The sequence below is a fragment of the Rattus rattus genome, chromosome 8 (assembly GCF_011064425.1).
Source record: "Rattus rattus isolate New Zealand chromosome 8, Rrattus_CSIRO_v1, whole genome shotgun sequence".
Classification (NCBI taxonomy): domain Eukaryota; kingdom Metazoa; phylum Chordata; class Mammalia; order Rodentia; family Muridae; genus Rattus; species Rattus rattus.
The window spans coordinates 94,591,607-94,608,716 of NC_046161.1; the positions used below are offsets into that span (position 1 = coordinate 94,591,607).

General features: G+C 44.9%; 1 protein-coding gene across 1 annotated transcript in view; it reads left to right on the forward strand.

The window, feature by feature from the left end:
* The first annotated feature begins 14,591 nt into the window (after positions 1-14,591).
* Positions 14,592-17,110, forward strand: part of Topbp1 (DNA topoisomerase II binding protein 1) — a 44,313-nt gene continuing 41,794 nt past the window's right edge. The window contains 2 exon segments of the mRNA XM_032910364.1: positions 14,592-14,783; positions 15,523-15,613. Coding sequence (XP_032766255.1) covers positions 15,530-15,613 — 84 coding nt within the window. The 5' untranslated portion in view covers positions 14,592-14,783; positions 15,523-15,529.

Below are 17,110 nucleotides of genomic sequence, written 5' to 3' on the forward strand. Positions count from 1 at the left end.
GAACACTGAGTTTTGAGGAACGCAGGTGCTAGACTCTAGCCTGGTCTGGTAGCCCCGAGAAAGGTCATGAAGAAATGAACCCCAGAGGGGCCTCTAGCCTCTGATATGTAAACACAAAGCCTGTTGGGAAAGTGAACTTTTGGTTTGAGTCTGACATTGCCAGAGATGAGGCAAAAAAAAAAAAAAAAAAACAACCCAGGAAGAACACTGGCTCAGTTGAGGGGAATTCAGAAAGAGATGGGGCGGCTGCGCTCAGAGGAAGCAGGCACACATCGCACACCGTCGCTGGTCTCTGCCTGGCTCAGGCTACTCTGCCCACCCGCCCAAGTAAGATGCCCACCCTAGATATTGTTTGCCACAGTCTCAGACCAGACAAAGCCGAAGGGAGGAAGAGCCAACCAGGGTTGAGCCAGGAAGAGCTCCTCACAGGGCAGGAGTCCTTCCCTGGAAGAAAGAGCCCGTTCTCCCAACCCAAGAAAGGGCCTCCTGCATTCATGTGCCTAGAACTCTGCCTGCTTCTAGCCACGTCGGCTCATTTTCCCAGCAACTGTGTGTTTCCTGGGTAAACATAACTTTTAAAAAAAGTTAATATTGTGTGGATGCCACATGTGAGATCAGAGGACTGCTTTCAGGAGTGGATTCCCTCCTACCCTAAGGGTCCTGGAGAGCATATGTTGTCAATCACAACATTAGCGCCCCTCCCCCCATCTACTTCTCCATTTCCCTTCAGAAAAGGGCAGGCCTCCCAGGGATAGCAACCAAACATGGCGTACAAGTTGCAAAAACACTAGGCACCTCCCTGGTATTAAGGCAGGATGAGGTGAACCAAGTGGCAGGTGAAAGGGTCCCCAAAGCAGGTAAAAGTCAGAACAATTCATGATGAAACCTTCGTAGTGAGGGAGGGCAAAGGACAATCAGGGGACTGCAGTGTCTGGGAGGTGGAAGCCAATCCAGAGTGATTGCTCTTCCCTGGGGTTCACAGTCTATCCAAACACGGCATTCGGCCCCTGAAGTGGCTGGCCAGCAAAAGACACCTGGTCCCCTCCCCAGAGAATCAGGAGGGCCAGCCCCTTGCCTGGCTCTCAGTACACTCACCTAGGGTCCCCACGCATAGCAGGACACGGACGATCAGCCTCATTTTCAACTGTGAAACAACAGCGTGCAAGTTAAACTCCCCTAGCCTAGGGCACTTTACCCAGAAGGCAGAGCGGTTGTCTGATGAATCTGCTCTTCAGCCCAGATCCGGGCTGATCGCCACTGCCACACCCTCCATGCCTTCCTTATCTGGCCAAGCAGACACCCAAACTGCTAGGGATACTATCCTCTGTCCCTGGTCCCTGGGTGGAGGCGGTGTTTCTCAGGGAAAGCCAGCATGCACATACGTGAGACCTTAACACAATTTTCAGGAATTCTCACTTCTCGCTAAGGATTCTAAATTGACCAAGCTGAGGTCCTCCCGCTGTCCTGCCACCCCAGTGGAGCTGTCCCTTCTGTGACACAACTCCTAGTTCCCCGTCCCTCCACACCCCACACCACATACAGCAGTAGTGCTGTCCCAACTGCGTGAGGCCTGGCTCAGGCACAGCTCTGACGCAGATGCAGAATTTCTTGTTCTCCCAGCTGCAGCCCGGTCCACAAGGCTGTGTGACCTCTGCCTAGGAAAACTCTGGCAATTTTTAAATAAAACTTTAAGAACTTTGAATTAAAATATAGTAGGTGTACAACAAATCCTGCTAGCACAGGGTAATAATTAGTTATCACCAAGAAGACTACCGCAGAGCTAGCCCCATTCAGGAGGCTGAACCCCTGCAGAGCTACTCCCACATAGGCGGCCCCTACCAGGACTTCTATCAGAGACCGAAGTCTGCTCACTTCAGAACTCCACGGAGATGAGGTCAAACGGCGAAGAGCCTGACTTCTGTCATTCAAGATTAAACTGGTACGATTCACTTAGACAGAGGTGATTGCCCACCAGTTCTCGGTGTGGGATATTGTTTCACATCGTGTGAGCGGAGAACACTTCATCTCCGACCCTGAGGATCGCGGTATCATTTCTGTTCTTACAGTCAGTGCTGCTAGAAGCAAAAACTTTCATTTCATTTTATATCCGTTGCTAGGATTTGACAACAACCCAAAAAGCAGAGCCTAGTCTGGAAGTGTATGCCTGTAACCCCAGCATTTGTGAAGTGGAGGGAGTGGGATTAGAAATTCAAGGTTTCAACTCCATGCCTTACCGGAGACTGGCCTAGGCTAGAGACCTTGTCTGGAAAACCAAGCACACGGGGTTGGAGAGATAGCTCAGTGGTTAGAGCAGGCACTGCTCTACCAGATCAGAGTTCAATCCTGGCACTCGGGTGGCTGACGACTGCCTGTAACTCCAGAGACAGGGGGATTGGACGCCTCTGGACTCCAGCTACAGGGCATCTGGCTTCTGTGGGGGGCCCACGCTCATGTGCATATACAAATAATTAAAAATAAAATAAACCTTAAAGAAAAGAAATAAAAGGGGTTGGGGATTTAGCTCAGTGGTAGAGCGCTTGCCTAGCAAGCGCAAGGCCCTGGGTTCGGTCCCCAGCTCCGAAAAAAAGAAAGAGAAAGAAAAAAAAAGAAAAGAAAAGAAATAAAAGACATAATGTGAAAACCCCACATTTTTTGCACATGGAGTTCGAACCCCATGTCTTTCTTGGTTTATGTTGTTAGATCTGTTTCTTTCCAGTGGTCTGTTTGCATTCTTACATCTTTTGATGAATAATGCCAGGTTTTTGTTTTTTTCTTTCTGATTTTTAGCATTCCCTCTCCTCACCCCAGACTTGGCTTACTACAGTCAGTAGTTTTGGAATAGTCTAGTACATGCCTTTTAGTGAAAATAGACAGGTATTTCTGTAGTAGACTTTGCCAGGAGAACAACTGTTTGGTCCAGAAGTAAGTGGAGGCCCAATTTCACAGATCCTAGAAACTGTTAGGACCCTGTCAGTAAGCTCCAAAAAGGATTATTACAGAAAAAAAATGTGTATTGCCCTTCTGTCTTTAGAAGTTACCAGCAATAGTAAAGTTCTCTCTCCCTTCACGAATTGCTTCCATGCTTAAAACCATGACTGGAATTGGCTTTTTTTATTTTATTTTTATTTATTTATTTATTTATTTATTTATTTATTTACCAGAATAATATGATTTTCCTGTCTTTTCTGTTAATGTTAATGCAGAACATTAGTTTTGTTCTTTTCTGTTGTTTGTTTGTTTGTTTTGTTGTTTTTTGAGACAGACAGGGTCTTGCTATAAACTAGGCTGGCCTCGAATCTGTGGTCCTCCTGCCTCAGCCTCCAGAGGGCTGGAAATATAGGGGTGTATAACCACATCTGACTTCTGTTTGGTTTCGTGTGTTTCCTTTGTAATGGAGCTCGAACCCAGGGCCTCATATCTGCTAGGTAAGCATTCCACCACTGACCTACATCTCTAGCCTGCTAATTGAATGCGAGATGTACTTCACTCTATGCATTATAAGTGCTTTGCTTACGTGTGTACCTCCTGCCTGTGAAAGTGAGAGCAGGGTGTCGGATCCCCTGCAACTGGAGTTGCAACTGGTTGTGAGTCACCATACGGGTACTAAGAACAGAAGTCTGGCCCTCTGCAAAGGCAACAAGTGGTCTCGGCAGCTCCCTGCTGACTGACTTTTAAGTGTAAAGACACTGTTAGATTTCTGCAATAAACCCCATATGTAAGATTACCCATATACTGGTAATATTTTCTTTAGTGTTTCTTTCTATATCTGTTCTCTTGCGAAAAGTAAATCTAGGGGCTGGAGAGATGTCTCAGCACCTTCCAGAGAACCAGAGTTTGATTCCCAGAAGCCATATGAGATAGCTCACAACTGCCAGCTCCAGGGAGATCTGATACCCTCTTCTTGCACCTGTAGACAGACAGACAGACAGACAGACAGACAGACACAGACACAGACACAGACACACACACACACACACGGATATTTATGCATACATAATCAAAAATAAAATACATCCTTTTTAAAAGAGAGAAAAATAAAGAAAATTTAAAAAGAGAGAGGAACAATCTTGTAGGGTTTTTTTTGTTCTAATTTCCTTATATCTTTTGCTTTAGCATTACAATGACTTTTGAACTGAGAAATGTCATCTCTTATTTTCGGGAAAAGGTTATGTAAGAAGAACATTCCCTTTTCCTTAAATGTGCATAAGAAATCAGCAATGACATCCTCTGAATTTAGAGCTTCCCTTGTGGGAAGGTTTACAACAACACACTAACCTTTGTCTCCTCCCTCCTCTCTCTAGTACTAGGGATTAAATACAAGACTTCATACATCCTGGGAAAGAGCTGCACCAAAGAATAATCATTCAGCCCTTTGCTTTTATTTTGAGACCTGATCTCACTATGAAGCCCAAGCTGGCCTTAATTCATAATCCTCCTGCTTCCTTTTTGGTAGCTAAGCTTAGCGATGTGCACAACCAGGAGATTTAGATTTTTTTTTCCCGTATTGCCAGGCAGTGATGGCACATGCAGAGGCAGGCAGATCTGTGAGTTCAAGGCCAGCCTGGTCTACAAAGCAAGTGCCTGGATAGCCAGGGCTACACAGAGAAACCTTGTTTTATAAAAAACATTTTTTTCTTTTCTTTTTTTTGGAGCTGGGGACCGAACCCAGGGCTTTGCGCTTGCTAGGCAAGCGCTCTACCACTGAGCCAAATCCCTAACCCCAACATTTATATATATTTAGAAATATCCATATTTTCTAATATTTCATACCAGAATATAGGTGAATGTTGTCTTTTACTTATTTGTACATGTATGAATGTTTTGGCTGTCTGCATATCTATGACATGTGTGCCTGTGGAAGCCATTGCCCCTGGAATGGGAGCTCATAATGGCTGCTAGCCACTTTGTGGATGTTAGGAATCAAACCTGAGTCTTCTGGAAGAGCACTGGTGTTCTCAACTTCTAAACCATCACTTCAGCCAAAGTATGTCTTCTAAGAAACTTATCTAGAGGCTGAGGAGATGGCTCAGTCAACGGCTTTTTGTGCAAGCATGAGAAAAACCTGAGTTCAGACTCCTGACATGCTACCTAAAAACTCAGGCGTGGGACTGGAAAGGTGGCTCGAAGGTAGAGAACACTGGCTGCTCTTCAAGAGGACTGAAGTTTGATTCCCAGCAACCTCGTGGAAGTTGGAAATGGAGATTTGAAAACACAAAGTTCTCTTTAGCTGGGTATGGTGGCACGCACCTTAATCCCAGCATTTGTCTCAGAGTTCAAAGACAGCCTGGTCTTCAGAGTTCCAAGACAGCCAGAGCTACATAGAGAAACACTGACTTGAAAAACAAAACCACAACAAAACAAACAAACCCAGGCGTAATGGAGATTGTGAATCCAGAGCTGGGGAGGCAGAGATCCCTGGCCAAGCAGAATCAGTGAATCTCTGGTTCAGTGAGAGACACTGCCTCAAAAAAAATTGGGTGGAAAGTTTCTGAGAAAGACAGCCAGCATTGATCTCTGTCCTCTGTGAATACATGCATCTCATTTATATTATGTGCACATGCACACGCATACATAAATTACACATACACACAGAAAAGTCATCTATGTTTCAAAGTTACTGAAGCAAAGTCACTCATTACATCATCTTGTAACTGTTATTTGGCCTTCTGTGCTGGGGATTGGATCCAGGGCCTTGTACTTCCTAGGCACCAGATCTGTCACTGAGCTATGTCTTTAGTCCCTCCTCCCTTTAAAAGAAAAAAAAAGAAATCACTTTTTATTCTAACATAGGGTCTCACTAAATTTCTCAGGCTGGCCTAGAACTTACAACCCTCCTGCCTCAGGCCCCTGAGGGCTTGCACTCACAGGTTTGTGCCACAAGATCTTGTAGATGACATTTTGAGTGTGTGACGGTCCTTACTATAACACCTTCTCCTGCTGTCAACACTGGTAACTTATGTTTGCTCCTTCTCTTTGATTACTGTTCCCAAGGTTTTAGCTATTTTATTAATTTAAGAAAACATACACACGGGTTGGAGAGATAGCTGCAGAGGACCCAGGTCTAGTTCCCAGCACTCATAAGAAACGGCTCACACTGCCCGTAACTCCAGTTCCTGTAACTCTAGGAGATCCAATGCTCTCTTCTGGGCTCCACGGGTATTTACCAGCACTTGGATAGCGTACATAAACTCTAACAGTCACACACATACATGCAAATAAGAATAAAGCAAATCGGGGTTGGGGATTTAGCTCAGTAGTAGGCCCTGGGTTCGGTCCCCAGCTCCGAAAAAAAGAAAAGAAAAAAAACAAAAACAAACAAACAAAAAAAACAAAACAAAAAAAATCTACATACGAACTTTTGGCTTTGTTGATGTTTCTGTATTGTACACCCATTTTATGCCATTGTTTTCTTCTTTCTTGACTATCTTGGGTTTTATCCTTTCTCTAGCTGTTTTTGTTTTTTTTGTTTTGTTTTTTTTTTTTTGGTTTTTTGAGACAGGGTCTTTGCTATGCACTCAGCCTCACCTGGAACTTCCTGTGTGCCTAATTTGGCTGCCACGAAGAAGAAATATTCAATATTCTAATCCTTCATTGGATCATAGGGTCTGATCATGATACCCGCTATAGTTCTCAAACATTTATCAAACAGGTGACTAAGTGCACATCGTTGCATCAAAAGTATGCAGAGCAGTCTCTTCTGCAGGCCTGTAAGCAGGACCACAGAGCTCAGGGGTGACCGTTTCTCCTAGAGTTAATGATCCACCTAAAACTAACACATTCTAAATCCATAAGGGCCAAAGTACCTGCTGACCTGAGTGGAACATACTCGGAAAATGTCTCATGTCCAGGGACAAACTCCTATAGCAAAGAAAGGACATCCAAAGGGCGAGAGTCATCTCGTGGGCTCAGGCTGTCAGACACCAGATGGAAGGTTAGAAAGACTGGATATAGTGGATCATGTCTGCAAATTGCAGCACTTGGGAGACAAGAGAATCAGGTGTTCGAAGGCATCCTTGGCTACATAGTAACTTTGAGGCCAGCCTGGGTTACATGAGACTCAAACAAACAAACAACAAAGAAACAAAAACACCAAATTAAACCAAACCAAATTTCAGAAGGTTAAAAGAAGAAACAGTTTTCAGGACTTTGTGCCAAGAGTGACTTTTTGGAAAACTGCAGATTTGGGTATATGCTGATACTCTGTACTAGACATTATGCTAAGTGTTTTCCTAACACTGATTTATGCTAAGCTTATAAGTAGTGTTTTAGCACTCAGGGAGGAAGGGAAGCAGAGAAGTGAAGTAATGTGTCCAAGGTCCAATGAGTATGTCAAAGTGAGCACCTGCTCTCACAGTTCATGTTTTTTGCACATGTTCTTGTGGTCTTGGGCATTTGTCCCAGGAACAATACACGCTAACCCTAACCCTACCTTAACCTGAACCCTAAAGGGAACAACCTGCTTCACATTCCTGAGGAATACTGGTTTTTATCTAGGTTTTCACCAGAAATCCTTCTATTGTCCAGCTTGAATTAACCTAAGATTGTCACTTCTGACCACATGCGCTCCCTGAGACCTGGTAGCAACCAATTCAGAAAAGGTCACGTTGTCAGCAGTTGCCTTAAGATCTGCCAAAGCCTGGGTGTTTAATGGAACAGTTGATTTCTTACTCCTGTATATAGATAGCTCAGCTGGCAGCCATAGCACTGTGTGTGTGTGTGTGTGTGTGTGTGTGTGTGTGTGTGTGAACCAACCACTTGTGAGGGTTGGTTCTCTCCTTCCAATATACAGGTCTAGGGTTAGGCTTGGCAGCACGTGTCCTTACCTATTGAGCTGTCTCTCTAGTCCCTTTGTCATTCCTTGTAGTCCTATTTTTGATGTGTGGTTTCTAAGAACCATCAATGTGCTGGCATCTAAATGGATATCCAGAGTAAGGAAACTGTGGGAGATGGTGCAAGAGCTTCTTATGGAGTTAGAAATGACAAACATGATTCTTATATGTATCCTATTGGCTTTAACTCAAAAATATGACCTTCACTTAGGTCAATGGTTCTTAACCTGTGGGTCCTGACCCGTTTGGGAGTCAAACAACTCTTTCACAGGAGTCACATGTCAAATATCCTACATATCAGATATTTACATTATAATTCATGATGGTAGTGAGATTACAGTTATGAAGTAGCAGTGAAATAATTTTGTGGTTGGGGTATTAAGAGCTGTATTAAGGGGTTGGGCCATCAGAAAAGTTGAGAACCATTGACTTAGATGTAAAGGGGAAATATGAATATATTTCTTCTTACCATCCAGAGTCCCTGCTGGGAAGAGACTTCCTTTCTCTTTCAGTACCTTTTTCTAACCACATTTGCACTCTTTAGAACTGGAATCCCTGGCTGGCAACCTCTTTCCAGTTCAGTGCAATGTCATGAAATGGAAGCAGCTGTATGGTTACTTCCTCCACATCGAAACATTCTGTTTGTAAGATGCAGGATGTTCATGAAACTTAGAAGGCTCAGAAAATGCCCAAGATTCACAAGGCCCCTCCAGAGGACAATATAAGCAGTCAGCAATTGCTGGAGGCGAAGAGGCTCCTTGTAACTGCCTGCAAGTTGGAAAGTGAGGTCCAGTGTTCATGAGTCATCACAATGGTGGGGTGGGTCTTCAGTGGTACTACTGCCTTTGAGTCTGTGTTCCTGCAAATAACCCCGAGTTTACCAAACTAACTTGGGTACACTAATTACTTTGGTAGGGTGAATAGAGTTGGGGGTTTTTGTTCTTTTTTCTTTTTCACATTCCTCCAGAAAGTCACATAAATGAAGCATATGCTTGAATCTTTGTTTTAGTTCAGGTTCCCCTGTCCCCCAAAAATTCAAACTTTTTTATTTTTAAAGACATGGTCTCATATAAGCTCAGCCTGCCTTCAAACTCACTGCGTAGGTCAGGATGACACTGGATTTCTGCTCCTCCTCCTTCTTCTGCCTCTAAGTGCTGGGATTGCATTACCTCACAGGTTTATGTGATGCTTTGGATTGAATCTGGGTTTTGTGTATGCTAGGCAAGCATCCTTCCAATCGGTTTATATCCCCAGCCTCCACACATAAGGTTAAGCAAGAGTTTTTCTTTGTTTATTCTTTATTTTTTATGTTAGTTTGGTTTTGAGACAGGGTTTCTCTGTGTAGCCCTGGCTGTCCTAGAACTCACTCTGTAGATTAGGCTGGCCTGGAACTCAGAGATCCTTCTACCTCTGCCTCCCAAGTGCTGGGATTAAAGGTATGCACCACCACAAGCTTTTTCTAATGCTTAATTTGATTAGCAAAGGCTTAAAAAAATTGGGAAATGAGACAGGAAGAGGAAAGGCACCTAAGCAGTGTGATAACAAGTCAGTCAATTATCAAGACTGAGGCTTAATTCCACTGGGGAAATTCTGGGAACCAGAATAAGTAATCCTATCCAAGGGATACACAAAAAAAGGCTTTGGAGACCTTCCTGTCAGTTACTTTTTGTGGATCATATATCCTCTAGACACCTGCTTTGTTATGTAGACAGCACAGCAGACTCCTCGTGCCCAGAAAATAACTGCATGCAAAGAAACACTTGCCGGTTGGCAAAAATGTTCCAAGGTGTGTAATAGGAATATGGTGGTTTGAATGAGAAATACCTCCGATAGTCTTGGGCGTTTGAACAGCCCCCTCCCTCAGTTGATGGTTGTGCAGGTGCCGTTTAGCTTTAGATCAAGTGGAGATAAACCAGAGTTATTTGGGACAAAATAACTTCAACTGAGAAAACACCTTCACCAGATTGGCCTGTGGTCCATGCTCTTGATTGATGATTGATGTGGGAGGGCCCAGTTCCATGGGGGTCCCTTGGGATGGTGGTCCTTGGTGCTACCAGAAAACAGGCTGAGCAAACCATAAGGAGCAAAGCAGCAATCGGCACCTCTCCATGGCTTCTGCATCAATTCCTGCCTTCAGGTTCCTGCCTTGAATTCATGCCCTGACTTCCATGAATGATGGGTTACAAGCTGTAGTATTAAATAAACTTTTCTTCTTCAAGATGCCTTTGATCATGGTGTTTACCACAAAAATAGAAATCTTGAAACATTGGTGCTGTTGGTGGAGGTTTAAGTGATGCGCCGTTGATGGTCAGACCATCGGAGTCTTTTCCTGAGGCTCTGATGTACGGAGAATGAACATGCTTGGCAGACTCAGTAATGACCCGGAGCCAGGGCTTTTAGGTGGGGATCTGTAGCTTCAGTCCCTGAGAACCCAGCTCTTCCCACCATATGAGGCTATGGCTATCAGCCCAAGGACATTGTGTACTCGGTCGGTAATGTTCTTGAGATGCCCTGTGCTCCCCTTGTGCAACACTGTTTGATTACCTTCCTGCTGACTTCGCCCCTTCCTAGAACAGTGTCTGCTGACTTAGTCCCATTTCTTCCCTGGAAATAGTATATGAGATGCTGAACTTGCTTGTCCTAAGACATAGCTTGCATGAGACCTCCTGACTCCAGATTTTCTACCTTCTCATCTAATGGCCATCTCCCACATAGGTCCATGTCACTGAAGCCTGACTTTCCGGTCCAAGTCAGTGCTGTCATGCTTGGACAAAGTGTATCACAGAGGTTGGAGTTTAAGAAGAAAATGACTTGCCTACCTGCAGTGTGCTCGGTCTTGTTTTTGTAGTTCAAGAGCTGAGGTAGCTGCCAGCTGCCATACTGCTCCTACCATTATGGACTCTGACCCTTTGGAACCATTGTAAGTTGCCTTCAGGTAACAGGAAAGTAATACATGGGGGAAGTATGGATCAGTCATGATGGCTCATTACTGTAATCCAATCATTTGCTAGGCTGAGATAGGAGGAACAGCCTGGGCTCAAGGCCAGCCTGGGCTCCATAATGAGTTCCAACCCCCGCCTGGCTATAGAGTGAAACTGTATCACAAAAAACCAAAGTTAGAGAGGGGAGGGGAGCATGATGGTATTGATGATGGTAGTGTAAGGATAAAGGTAGAACGTTAAGGGTCTTCTCCATGGTCTCTGCCAGAATCCAGAAACAACAGACGTTGAAGCCATTGTTTCTGGGTTGGGGATAGACCTCACTTGATGGGTCTATTCAGCCCAGAAGACTCCTATACTCTTCCATCATCCCTTTCCTACAAACGTAGGCTGTCACAGCCATGATTCAAAAACCCCTTAGGTTTCTCTTCTCTTTAGGACCTAGATGCAATCGGCTTTTCTAACAATGTAACACCCTATATTTTTGGCTTTTGAAATTCCCCTTTATTGCAAAGAAGCCGTCCTTTTCTGAGTGTGTCTCCTTACTCAACCTACTTAGACACAGCCAGGAGCAATCCACATGTGGTGCTGGCGTTCTACTTGAGAGCCTTCCTCCTTGGTGCCCACACCATAGGCAGGTTGTGCTCTGCGTCCCAGCTAGCTGAAGCTATCAGGTTAAACGGCTGCTAGGCCACCTAAAGTTAGTTCTGTAGCAAGAGAAGCTATCTGCTTAGCTCACTTGTGTTTATTCGTTTTCATTTAGAATGCTGGGAATTTAAACATTAAAACCATGTAAGGAAAACAAACAAACCCTTTTCAACTAAAAAAGAAAAAAGGTCAAGGTGGGTGGGATCCGAGGAACAACAGTTGGGGCTGGCACCTGGCTTTCACATGCCTAAGCACATATGTGTACCTGCACACATGAGGACAAACATACATAACACACACCCCAATGAAAAAGTATGGTGTGGCGAGGCTGCAAAGGTGGCTCGGTGGTGAAGAGCATTTGCTACTCTTCCAGAAGACCTAAGTTTTGTTTCTAGTACCCGTGTTAGGCGGCTCCCAACTGCCTGTAACTCCAGCTCTGAAGATCCAATACTACATTTGTGTGCATGCATGCGCGTGCGTGTGTTTAATTAAAGTAAAAATATACTGTGCTAAATGCATAAACACAGACCACGGTCATTCATCAGATTGCCTGTAGAGTGCTCAGAAGGGCTTTTTTTTTTTTTTTGATTAGTGATTGACGTGGGAGGGCCCAGCCCATGTGGGTGGTGCCACCTCAGGGTTGGTGTTCCTAAGAGGTCTAAGAGAGCAGGCTGAGCAAGCCATGGGGGTGAGCCTGGTTGTCCTTGGCCTCTGCTTCAGTTCCTGCCCTGACTCTTCTCAGCTCTTCGTGTCCTATCAAGTGTCCAACAGATACGACAACTTCAGGAGAGAAGTGCTTTTTTTTTTTTTTTTTTTTTTTTTTTTCGAGCTGGGGACCGAACCCAGGGTCTTATGCTTCCCTAGGTAAACGCTCTACCACTGAGCTAAATCCCCAGCCCGAGAAGTGCGTTTTAGACATGAACTGTGGCTTCTTTTTCTCAGCTCAAATAATCTCTTCAAGGTACCGCGGGGTCTCATGTATCTCAGGATATCTCCTGCTTGGCTAAGACACAGCCAGTGTTATATGATGCTGGAGATGAAACTCAGGGATTCCTGTATGCTAGGCATGCACTCTAACAACTGAGCTACATCCTCAGCTCCTCTACTCCAATACTAAGTGTTTTCCTTCTTCTCCCTAATGGGTATTTACCTCTGAGCCTGTGTTATTGCTATCCTTCCTCACTAATGAAAAAAGTTGATACCTTTAAAGCAGGACCATTATAATTGGTACAGTGACCAGCAACTCTCAATATATTGTACTTAAAAGAGTAGAGTTTGGGTTGGGCATGGTGGCATGCCTTTCATCCCAGCACTCCAGGAGGCAGAGGCTAGATTCAAGGCCAACCTGGTCTACATAGTGAGTTCCAGGACACGTGGGCTCTGTAGAGACCCTGTCTCAAAAAAAAAAAAAAAAAAATAGAGCTGGAAGTGTCTAGTAATCCAGCATTTTATCAGTAATTTATCCTTAGCAACTTTTTTTTTTTTTTTGGTTCTTTTTTTTCCGGAGCTGGGGACCGAACCCAGGGCCTTGCGCTTCCTAGGCAAGCGCTCTACCACTGAGCTAAATCCCCAACCCCTTCCTTAGCAACTTTTTTTTTTTGGTTCTTTTTTTCGGAGCTGGGGACCGAACCCAGGGCCTTGCACTTCCTAGGCAAGCACTCCACCACTGAGCTAAATCCCCAACCCCTCTTAGCAACTTTTAAGAGGTAACATAAGAAGGGGATTTGTTAGAACCTAAGAGTGTTCTTACTGTAGACAGGCCTCTGAGAATGTCAGCTATCACTTGGTGAAGTGAGGAAGGACATGAGCTATCAAAGGTGGAAGGATATAACTGGATTTTACAAGGGACTATGCAGGTATGTCCAGGAGAACCACCAGTATTCAGACTACAGTTTGGCTAAGTAAAAATTCTTGGTCACAAGATGCCGAAAATACACATCAGGGGAAAAAAACCCACTTTTTAAATAAACTTATAGCCATATGTAGAAGAATGAAACTAGATCCCAATCTCTCTCGCCTTGCATAAAAATCAACTCCCAATGGATTAAGGACCTTAACATCAGACCTGAAATCCTGAAACCAAGATAGGCAAGGACTTTCTGTGTAGGACCCGATCAGCTGTACGTCCGGGAGGTCCCACTCACGAAAACGTAGACCGAGAGTGATGCAATCAAGCAAGAGGTTTAATGATTAAATGCACTGGGGTGGCCCTGTAATCTGGACAGAGGCGACCCTCAGTAACAAAAGTACATATTTTTATACTCTTGTGGAGGACAGCCTTTGGTAACAGCATGAGTTGGTCCTTGATGAAGCACAATGACCTTTATGCTCCTTAAGGGGAGGTATCTTTGGCATGCGGATGGGGAACTGTTAAGGGCCCGTCCCTTTTCGCGGTTAGCTCATTTATGCGGATGGGGGACTGCAAGGGCCCTTCTTCCCTCCTTCATGGTTAGCTCATTTCCTGGAACAGGGTGTTATCCTAAATTCTTTGGACAGGGTGCTAAAGTCCCAGCCAGTTGGTGTTTCCCTAAGGCAGCCATTGTCATTAAAGTTTGAATCTTACACCGAATAGGGCCCTAGTTGATCAGGATTTAATACCAACAATCGACGAATGAAATGGGACCACGTGAAGTTAAAAGGCTGTGCACAGCAAAGAAAAGTTAATCAAATGAAGCATTTGAGAAAATCTATACACCTGATAGAGGCTATCTAGAAATACATATTTTAAAAGTCTGAACGTGAAAACAACCCAATTAATAAATTAGCGTGCCATTCATCACTCTGTCTTCTTCCCGTTACTGTTTTTGGCCTTGGTAAGGAGTGATTGTTCACCCACTCAGGAGAATCCGAAAGACCATGACTTAACCTTATCATTCTTCCATATACAAGCCGCTATTAGCTTCTTGGAGTATTTTCTCGTGCACTGCCCCGCACAGTGGGGAGAGTTCGCCGCTGGACCCCTCGCCCCACTTCTGCACGTTCTGGACTTCTGCTGATCGGTCCGGCAGCCTGCAGGCCCTGGCCATGAACCATGAGTCCCGCCCAGCCGAAAACGCCGCATACACAAATCCATAGAGTCCAGACATCTCCGGAAAGAGTGTACAAGGAACGCCCTCTTCCGACTGTTCCACTTCCCAGAGCGGCTCCTGATGACGCCACTTCCTCCGGAAGAGGCGTTGCGTCCGCTCGTTTGGCGCGAAAGTCGGTTCCTGGTCTTGGCCCTTCCGGGTACTGCAGCGTTAACCTCGGGCTGGGGGCGCCGCCGAGGGCGGGGGCTGCGCGCCGGGCTGGCGCCCGACCCCAGCCGCCGTCCTGCCGGCCGCGCGCCTCCCGACTTGGTGCCCGTGGGCCCTCGGGCTCCACCTAGGTGAGCGAGCGCCAGCTCCTCCCGGTCGGCGGGGCCTCCCGGCTCCTCTTGCGGCCTTTGGGGCCCTACTAACCGGCGGGTGGGCCTCAGATACCCTGGGAGCCGCGGCCTGGACGTTCCTTTCCCTGAGAGCTGGGGCAGTCGCTTGGGCCTTTCGGACGAGCGTGCACGACCTTGCACAGTGGCTGCTTGCGTTCAAAGTCCGTTAACTTAGGAGCAAATCTTGTGGGCTGTACCAGCAGCCGCAGCCGCGCTCTGCGTTGTCTTTAAGCCCCGTGCAAGTGAATGTCTATTGACTGAAGACCAAACCAAGGGACTCAGGGTATTCAATCAGGAACGTGAATTTTGTTCTCACATTTGCAAGGATTCGTGTCCTTTTCTTTTTCTTTGACTTTGCCCACCTTCTGGGCTCTTTGTAAACATCTTGGATGAATTGATGAACCTAGCCAGATTCTCTTTCTTAGGCAGTCTTATCTGCATAAGAAAATACTTGATTTGCAGGCGTGGGGCGGGGGCGGCGGGAGTAATGGCACACGCCTTTCATCCAGCACCATTGAGGCAGAGGCCGGTGGATCTCTTGAGCTCCAGGCTGACCTAGTCTACAGAGCGAACTCGAGGACAGCCAGGGCTTGTCTCAAAAAAAGGGGGGGGGGGACCAAACCCACAACAATAGTTGATTTGAGCATTTAATTCCCTACCTTATTTACTTTTGTCCTTATTGACTGCCTTATTCTCACAGTTCAGCTATGTCCAGAAATGACCAAGAGCCGTTTTTTGTGAAGTTTTTAAAGTCTTCGGACAATTCAGAATGTTTTTTTAAAGCCCTTGAGGTAAGAATAATTGGATATGTCTTATTTGGTACTCGAGTGCATTTTCATGTTTTAAATATTTTTGATTTGTTGGGTTTTATGTCTTAGAAGTAGATATTTTAATGGAATTTTGCTACAGCACATGCTTAATACAGAGAAATCACTATTACATAATTTTTAGTTCATGTAAGTCAACCATTATGTTTTTGGGGAGGATTGAAATCTGTTATGACAATTGAATGTTGACCTACTCCCCCCACCCCACCCCCGTGTGTGTGTTTGTGTCTGTCTGTCTGTCTGTCTATGTCTGTGTATGTGTCTGTATGACTGAGCCATCTTCCTAGTCCTCTATCTTGGAGTTCTTGTTTTGTCTAACAACCCCATTATCCTTTGAGCACTGAAAAACTTTGAGTCAGGGGCAATAATTTTGGTTCATTGCTGTCCCGTGCGTGTATACACACATATACATATACATATTCATATAGATATATATGAATAAATGATGGGGGTAGTTTTGAGCTTTGCCATTCTCAAACCCTAGTAATGTCCTTGTAGCTTGAGAATCTATTAGAAATGCAGAGCCTTGAGGCTCCAACCCACATTTGACAATTAGAATATGCATTTTAAACAAAAACCCCAGTACATATTCTACTTTCTTCCTAGGCCTCCAGGTTGTAGTTAATAATAAAACAGCCAGGTTGTATAGAAAGCTGTCCAGAATCTCTCTCGAATTGCTTTTAGAATGAGCAATGCATTCAACATCTCAATTCACGCAATTCATGCATAACCTTAAAAGAAATAGTTTGTTTTGTTTTTTGTTAATTCTTTGTATTTCTGGGTATACCATACTAACCTTGACTAGACACACACACACCAGTCCCAGTCCCAGGGCCCTGCATATATATTAATGTCTCCTCTCACTGAACCTTCTTCACCTAGATACCCACCCGCATTTACTTAAATTTCCACCATAAGGTCTACCTTGACCACACTCAGTTTTAAGTTGTTTTTTTTTTTTTCTTTTTTCTTTTTTCTTTTTTTCCGGAGCTGGGGACCGAACCCAGGGCCTTGTGCTCTCTAGGCAAGCGCTCTACCGCTGAGCTAAACCCCCAACCCCTTCAGTTTTAAGTTGTAACCTTTCCATTTCTTTCTCCTCTAACAAACATGCTCTAGAAAACCTTAAGTTGTTTTGGCTTCTTCTTTTCATTTTCCCACAGTACTAGAACCTTATAACACATTACATAGGTACTAGGTGTGGTGGTACACACCTGTAACTCAGCCTGCTGGGGTAGAAGGACAGAGCTCCAGACCAGCCTGGGCTACACAGTAAGACCCAGTCTCAACTCTTTCATTGGTCCCCATACTATGTAGTTTCTTGCTTAGCACCTGCTTAATACCAATTTCCTGTTCTGTGTATGCTGAAAGAGGAGACATGTTTGCTTATTCTGATCATTAGTGCACCCCAAGTATTATGCTAGAGGAAAACCCATCAGATGATGGACACTCAATTGACGGTCC